The sequence below is a fragment of the Rhinopithecus bieti genome, unplaced genomic scaffold (assembly GCF_001698545.2).
Source record: "Rhinopithecus bieti isolate Rb0 unplaced genomic scaffold, ASM169854v2 scaffold_47995, whole genome shotgun sequence".
Classification (NCBI taxonomy): Eukaryota; Metazoa; Chordata; class Mammalia; order Primates; family Cercopithecidae; genus Rhinopithecus; species Rhinopithecus bieti.
This window is the reverse complement of record NW_016819498.1, coordinates 146,530-154,105: the sequence shown is the minus strand read 5'-3', so window position 1 is coordinate 154,105 and position 7,576 is coordinate 146,530. Positions and strand designations below refer to the sequence as shown.

At 43.4% G+C, this 7,576-nt stretch overlaps 2 protein-coding genes across 9 annotated transcripts in view; one reads left to right on the top strand and one right to left on the bottom strand.

Annotated features, from left to right (window-relative positions):
• Nucleotides 1-4,937, bottom strand: part of ERLEC1 (endoplasmic reticulum lectin 1) — a 36,979-nt gene extending 32,042 nt beyond the window's left edge. The window contains exon 1 of one of the 3 annotated variants that reach the window (XM_017859033.1): nucleotides 4,430-4,937. In XM_017859033.1, the coding sequence (XP_017714522.1) occupies nucleotides 4,430-4,591 (162 nt within the window). In that variant the 5' untranslated portion in view covers nucleotides 4,592-4,937. The remainder of the gene's footprint in view (nucleotides 1-4,429) is intronic. The other 2 variants (XM_017859034.1, XM_017859035.1) reach the window with 2 other exon arrangements.
• The window catches only part of LOC108519782 (probable G-protein coupled receptor 75), a 211,715-nt gene that overhangs the window by 75,379 nt on the left and 128,760 nt on the right, over nucleotides 1-7,576 (top strand). The window contains exon 1 of one of the 6 annotated variants that reach the window (XM_017859028.1): nucleotides 3,555-4,113. The exons of 3 other annotated variants lie outside the window; for them this stretch is intronic. The gene's annotated coding sequence lies outside the window, so the exon portion shown is untranslated. Of the gene's footprint in view, nucleotides 1-3,554; nucleotides 4,114-4,857; nucleotides 4,991-7,576 lie in introns of those variants that run through there. 2 more of the 6 variants (XM_017859031.1, XM_017859026.1) reach the window with 2 other exon arrangements.

The window sequence follows — 7,576 nt, the reverse complement described above, 5'->3', positions numbered from 1 at the left end:
AACGATTTGCTATAAGACATAACATTTGTAATTCCTTTCAAAATGGTCTCCAAAATGCTTACAATGTAAAAAGAAAATGCTTGTTTGGATCCACAGCAAAAAAGGGAAGACAATTCTTGATGCAAATAATTGTCTTTCATTAGTTTAGGAAAGGCTGCTTTCCCAGTAAAATAGACCAAATAGCAATTCTATTTGAAAACTCTTTGCTGAAATATTGAGTCATTTATTGGGACCACAAAATATATTTTTAGCAAATTTTACTTTTTGGTAACAGCAATTACGGAGAAAAAGTTAATCTTTTGTGATTTTTCTAAACATTTTGATCTACTAAAATCAGGATTCTGATTTTGTAAAACAGGTTCTTACTTTAAGAAAACAAAATATAATAAACTCAGAATATACAGAATTAGATAGTATAAAAAACTTTTTTTATATAACAAGCTATTCTCAGTAGAAGAGGAAATCAGCGATTTGACATAAAGTCAAATTTTATTAGAGATCTGATATAAAGTCAAAAAACTTTAATATAATGAAACTAATCAGAGGAGCTGGGGTACTTTAAAAGTTAAGGAACTTTAAAAATATCTTGGCATGCGAGGAATTCCTAATGTTTGACATGGGTCTGGAGGAATTAAGATGGTTAGAGGATGAGAGAACTTCTATAACGGTAGAGGCTATAAAATACACCTGTCGATAGAACCTGTCAATGCTATAAACATGCTATAAACCATGGAGTTGGTCAAAGAGTAGTGCTTGGGAAAATCTGAGTAAAATATATTCTACATCCACAACAGAAGTAGACAGAAAATTAGACTGATTCGTGGTTTAATTTGGTGAAATCTATGAACTCTATGAAGTAACGAATAATTGAACATAATGACAGAGGTGATACTTCAGAAGGAAAATATATACACAAAAACAAAACTGAATGCTAAACATCAATAAGCAAAGAATATAATAATTATTAACTAGTTAATGTACACATTAAAAATTCACAAATTTTTTGTCCAGGTGAGATGGCTCATGCCGGTAATCCCAGTCTTTAAGAGGCTGAGACCAGAGGATAGTTGTGAGCAGGCGTTTGAAACCAGCATGAGCAACATAGGGAAACTATCTCTACTAAAACACACAAACAACCCCCATTTTACAGTTTTGGTGCTTAATACTTTTTCTAAGCAAATCTGAAAGCAAGATTGTAAATGATTATATATTGTTTCAATATATCTGAATGGGAAGATGATTTAAATAAGGTAATTTTAAAGCTTAAAAAATTCAGATCTTCTAATCCAGTCTCTTCCAATTTCAGATAGTAGACAGACAAAGGACCTTATCCTATTTCATACAGCTGCATATTAGATACAAATGTCCAACCAGCGGCCAGGCACAGTGGCTCACGCCTGTAATCCCAGCACTTTGGGAGGCCGAGGTGGGCGGATCACTTGAGGTCAGGAGTTTGAGACCAGCCTGGCCAAAATGGTGAAACCCCATCTCTACTAAAAATACAAAAAAAATTAGACGGGTGTGGTAGCGAATGCCTACAATCCCAGCTACCGGGGAGGCTGAGGCATGACAGTCGCTTGAACCTAGGAGGCAGAAGTTGCAGTGAGCTGAGATGGCACCATTGTACTCTAGCCTGGATGACAGAGCGAGACTCTGTCACAAACACACACAAATGTCCAACCAACTGGCCCATTAAAAAAATGGCAGTGCCAGGTGAGGAGGGCAGTAGTTTCTTTTTCTTTCTTTTTGAGACAGACGCCTTCTCTGTTGCCCAGGATGGAGTGCAGTGGCGCAATCTTGGATCACTGCAACTTCTGCCTCCAAGGGTCAAGCAACTCTCCTGCCTCAGCATACCAAGTAGCTGGAACTATAGGCATGTGCCACCATGATAGGCTAATTTTTTTATTTGCAGTAGAGACAGGGTTTTGCCATGTTGCCTAGGCTAGTCTCAAACATCTGGCCTCAAGTGATCCACCCAGCTCAGCCTCCTAAAGTGTTGGGATTATAGGCGTGAGCCACTGTGCCCAGCCAGTAGTTTCAGTTAAATGCACCAGCAAAGGGAAGCCCTGAGATTATAGAAATATTAACAAAAAAAAAATACCAATGACAATGACTATTGTGGCTTATTTTAACATGAAGGACGTAGGCCTTGTGCCAATTCATAGAACAATATCTCTAATTTTTCTCAAACTAACGCAGACTTAAAGAAAAAAAAGCCAGATGCAATGGTGACCACGTGTCCAGAGGCTGAGGCAGGAGGATTGCTTGAGCCCAGGAGTTCGAGGCTGTAGTGGGCATAATCATGCCTATAAATACCTACCGCACTCCAGCCTTTAAAAAAAAATTTTTTTTTTTTTTGAGATGGAGTCTTACTGTGTCACCCAGGCTTGAGTGCAGTGGTGCGATCTTGGCTCACTGCAACCTCCACCTCCCGGGTTTATGCGATTCTCCTGCCTCAGCCTCCCGAGTAGCTGGGATTACTGGTTTGCACCACCACACCCAGCTAATTTTTGTGTTTTTAGTGGAGAAAGGGTTTCACTATGTTGGTCAGGCTTGTCTTGAACTCCTGACCTCACGATCCGCCTGCCTCGGCCTCCCAAAGTGCTGGGATTACAGGCGTGAGCCACCGCGCCTAGCCAAACAATTTTTTTTGAAATAAAATTGTTAGATATGTGAAAGGCTGGTGTAGCATATGCTAAGACAGAAAGAAAATGGAATGACAATTTGGTAGTGACCTCTAAAAATGCTAGTTTAATCGCTCACTTATAGGTAATTAAATTTTCAGGGCTATGTATCACCAAGTTTTTTTAAATTAAAAACCACAGGTGCAAGAGTAAAAAATTTTAATGACATAATTCTTCAAACATCTACCATATTCACTCCAAGTGTCCTCTTCGGATACAACAACAGAGATTAAAGTATTCTCATCTAAGCTTGCTAAAGTTATATCTGATTCATAACAAAATTTTACATAAGTATTTTAATATATCAATATTTCGTGGCAATACAAAGAGAAATTTGACTTCCCAGAAAAATGTTTACCTAGATAAATTCAGAAGCCATTGAACAACCAGAATGGGAGAACAAGGGCTGGAGAAACAAACCAGATGTGAAAAATAAGCAAAAAAACTTAACATTTGATTCACACATGTAATCCCAGTACTTTGAAAGGCAGAGGCAGGAGGATTGCTTGAGCCCAGGAGTTCAAGACTCTGACTCTAGAAAAAAAAAAAAAATTAGCCAGGAGTGGTGGAGTTTCCCTGTAGTCCCAGCTACTGGGAAGCTGAGGCAGGAGGATCTCTTGAGCCCAGGAGGTCGAGACTGCAGCCAGTGGTGACCGTGCCACTGCACTTCAGGATGGGCAACAGACTGAGACCCTGTCTCAAAAAACAAACAAAAACAAAAAAACCCAACCCAAACCAAACCAAAAAACCCCTAACATTTGCAAATAGAAAGCAATCTGGTAATCATAACATCCATTAACTTGATACATCTTGTTTTGACATCATAGTATCACTTACTGTTTCAATGATATCGTAATAAAAGAATATAATAAAGTATTGCAAGTTGAATGCTTGAAGGTATTTGGAATAAAAAGTTAAAATAAATTTGCTTTTTCCGGGACTTCAATTTGAAATAAATGAGTTAATTATTACACGGTAAGTGTCATAAGAGTACAATTTGTATAGGCCTGCAGTAGGTACACGTGGACAGGAAGACTTTTCAGCGGTCCACTCCCCCGAGACTGAATTTTCATTTCCGCGAGGTTATAAATACGTTCTTCACTATAGGAAAACAACATAGAAGCTCATGTTCTGGGGACTCGAATAGCAGTCGTAATACATGAAAATTGTAAAGCATATTCTGCATAAAGGGTCGTTAACATCTCACAGGCCAAACAGCCCTCTCAGAAACAACTCTGAAAGGAAAAGTTTCCCTTGGAGCTGTGCGTTTGCGTATGTCCGTGTGTGTATACAACAGAGGGAGAACGAATACGAGAGAGGGAACTCCAGTCTGAAGTACTGTGGTGTGGGCAGCGTGCCGTGTAATACTGAAGGAAAGAAGTCTGCTGGTGGAGAAAGAGCCACAGTTAATTTTCCAAAAGGAAGATGAGTAAGTGCACCTGACGTTATTCTACGAAAGCTGCTTCTGCAGGTTGGGAGTGTTGGGAAGCAAGGTCTAGTGCGACAGAATTAAAAAGGTAGGCAGCAGGTGATCGCTGGATCCCTAATGCTCAGCTAGGGGGACGTCTCCACATAACGTGAGAACGAATCAATGAATGAACGCGACATAAAAGCAGCTTTGGCTTAGAGAAGGTAAGAGTCTGCAGAGAAGGTCTTGGGGAGAAAAAGCAAAGAAAAACGAGGGAAGAGGCCGAACCCTTAGTATCAGGAGGAGGGGTGGCTGCGGGGTTAGTGAGGGCACTGACCAGAGAGAACTCGGTGCCGGGCCAATTGACTCGGAAAGGGATGTCATCGCTGAGTTGAGGGAGGGCTCGGCCGCCGCGAGACGCCTCCAGGAGGCCGCAGAGGACCAGTAACACCGGCCCGCACGGGACCAGACTCCGTACGCCGCCTCCTCCTTCCTCCATCCTCCGCCACCGCTTTCTCCAGCCACCGCCACAACCTCCTCTGCTCTAGAAGAAGAGGAGGAGGAGGAGGTGGAGGAGGAGGCGGCGGGACTATAAAGGGCCCGGGTAGCCCCGGCCCAACCGCCGCCACGTCTCCTTCCGGAGAGCCCGGCAAAGCCGCCCCCACCCCCTTGAGCTTCTCGTCGCCGTTTCCGGGGCAGACGACATATCAACATCCGGGGCCGGGGGTCGCGGAGCCGTCCGACTACGGGGGCCGGGACGTCGGCTGAGCGTCTCTCGTTTTCGGACCGCTGCAACATCGCGGTGGGGGTTGAAAGCGGGGACCTTCTGGGACGCCGCATCTGGAGACGCGGCCTCGGACCAGCCATTTCGGTGTAGAAGTGGCAGCACGGCAGGCCGGTGAGTTTTGGAGGCGGCAGCCGCTTCCTGAAGCCACTCGCGCTGTTCTCCAGTGGGCAGGTAGAGGTTTGGCCCACACGGAGTGAGTGGGAAGAAGACAGTGTGAACCGTGCGGGTGCGGGTCCTTAGATGAGAAAATTCGAAGTAGCGTGAGTTGTGAGAAATGGCGGTGTTCCTGACTGACCTGCATTCTCGCAGCTTTTCTTCCTTTTCTCCGCGTTTGGCATTTGTCTTTCCCGCCTGAAGCTTCCCTGCACCTCTTCTGCTGTACACCGTGGCCGTCTAATTACCTAACAGCTTCTGACTAACGCAGGGCAGTTTGTTCAGCGACTGCCACTCTGTGTTAGGGGAAACCTGGGGTGAGGTAGCCCGCCATCTCCCGGTAGGAGAATCCCGCGAGCCTCCGAATTTGGCATGGTGGGAGACTCTCGTGGAATGGACAGCTAGACATTACATACAGCTCTACATTTTTTACCCCAAGTGGGGCTCCTCCGTCTCTAGATTGAAGTGTTGGGATGTTGTTTTATCAAGAAAGCCGATAAGGTTCCTTATGTGAGGTTCAGCACCAGATGAATGTGTGGTTATGAACTAAGTCACGTCTGACTGCATCCCCAAATTAAACGAAAAGTTTTGGTTTCCCCTCCCCCTCTTCAGAAAAAATGCCGTTGTCTGTTTTGATCTCCAATATGATGGACATACAGTGTTGGCTTTAGAGCAATTACCATTCTCTTCCTGCGAGGTTGGAAAAGCTCGACAGTCTTGCTACATCTGTTAAAGACTGGTCGCCCTCACTTCCTCAGATTTGAACCAAATCAAAAAGCAGGAAGAACAGTCCCATTTTCTATCTGTAAAATTTATTTTAACATAAGGAATCCATAGTCTCAAAGAAAATAACTTTGTTCAGAATTGTTATTCTCTAATTATATTCAGCACTTCTTATTAATGCTTAATATGTTCCAGACTACTGAGATTTTTGTTGTTGGTTGTTTGTTCTGAGATAGAGTCTCGCTCCGTCACCCAGGCTGGAGTGCAGAGGCATAATCTGGGCTCACTGCAGCCTCCGCCTCCCGAGTTCAAGGAATTTTCCTTTTTCTCAACTTTCCCAGTAGTTGGGATTACAGGCGCGTGCCACCACACCCTAATTTTTGTATTTTTAGTAGAGACAAGGTTTCACCATGTTAGCCAGGCTGGTCTTGAACTCCTGACCTTGGGTGATCCGCCCTCCTCGGCCTTCCAAAGTGCTGGGATTACAGGCCTGAGCCACTGTGCCCGGCTCCACTGGGATTGGTAAAATGGCAAATAAATAGGTTTCTGTCTTAGGTCTCAGTCTAGCCAGGGAGATTGTACAAACAAATAATTGCAAACTATTATGGTAGTAATAACAGTTAACTTCCTTTTTTTTTTTTTTTTTTAGTATTTATTCTGTGCTAAGCACTAGTCTTAAGTCATGAAGGAAAAGAGATGTACTTGACTAAATAAAATGAAAACTTTCTGTGACGTCCTGTTTTAGCATTTAGAACTATAGTGATTGAATCTGTGTTCAATACAGCTGATATTCAAGTAAGAGGGGACTTAAGTAAAATAATTTCTGGTATTGGTAAGTGCTGCGAAGAAACTAGGGTTATGTGAAAGAGAATACCCGTGGGATGTGTTGCTTTTAGTACGTAGGGCAGAGGAGACTTCTGTGAGGAAGTGACATCTAAGCTGTGACTTGAATGATGAGAAGGGAGCCAGACAGATTTCCAGGCAGAGGCCCTGAGGCAGGAATGAGCTTGATGTGTTGGAGTGATAGAAGGAAGGCCGCTGTGGCTGGAGTGTAAGAGGAAAGTGGTAGAAGTTTGAGAAGCAGAAAGAGGCCAGGGAGACACAGCTCTGTAGGCAGGAGAGTGGACAGGACCCGATGTACATTTGTGAAGATCATTCTGGCTGCTGTGTGGAAAATTGATTATAGGGGTGTTGTGGGTTGAATTGTGTTCCCCAAAAGATATGTTTAAGTTCTATCCCCTAGAACCTGTGAGTGTGAACTTACTTGGGATAGGGTCTTTGCAAATGTAATTCAAGTAAGGATGAGGTCATACTGAATCGAAGGAGGCCCTAATCCAATGACTGGTAGCTTTATAAGAAGTGGGAAATTTGAATTCAGATGGAGACACAAGGAGAATGCCATGCCATGAAGGAGGAGGCAGAGATTGGAGCATGTGTCTGTAAGCCAAGGAACGCTAAAGATTGCCAGTAATCACCACAAGCTAGGAAGAGGCAAGGAAGAATCCTTCCCTAGAGCTTTCAGAGAGAGAATAGCCCTGCTGATGTCTTGATTTCTGACCTCCAGTTTCTAGAATTGTGAGAGAATCAATTTATGTTGTCTAAGCTGCTCAGTTTGTGGTAATTTATTACAGCAGCCTCAGGAAGGTAATAGAGGGTGAAAACAAAAAAGTAGCTGAGACAAGTCTCAACCAATTTAGAAGTTTATTTTGCCAAGGTTAAGGACATGTCATTGACACAGCCTCAGGAGGTCCTGACAGCATGTGCCCAAAGTGGTCGGGCTACACTTGGGTTTTATACAATTTTTTTTTTTTTTTTTTTTGG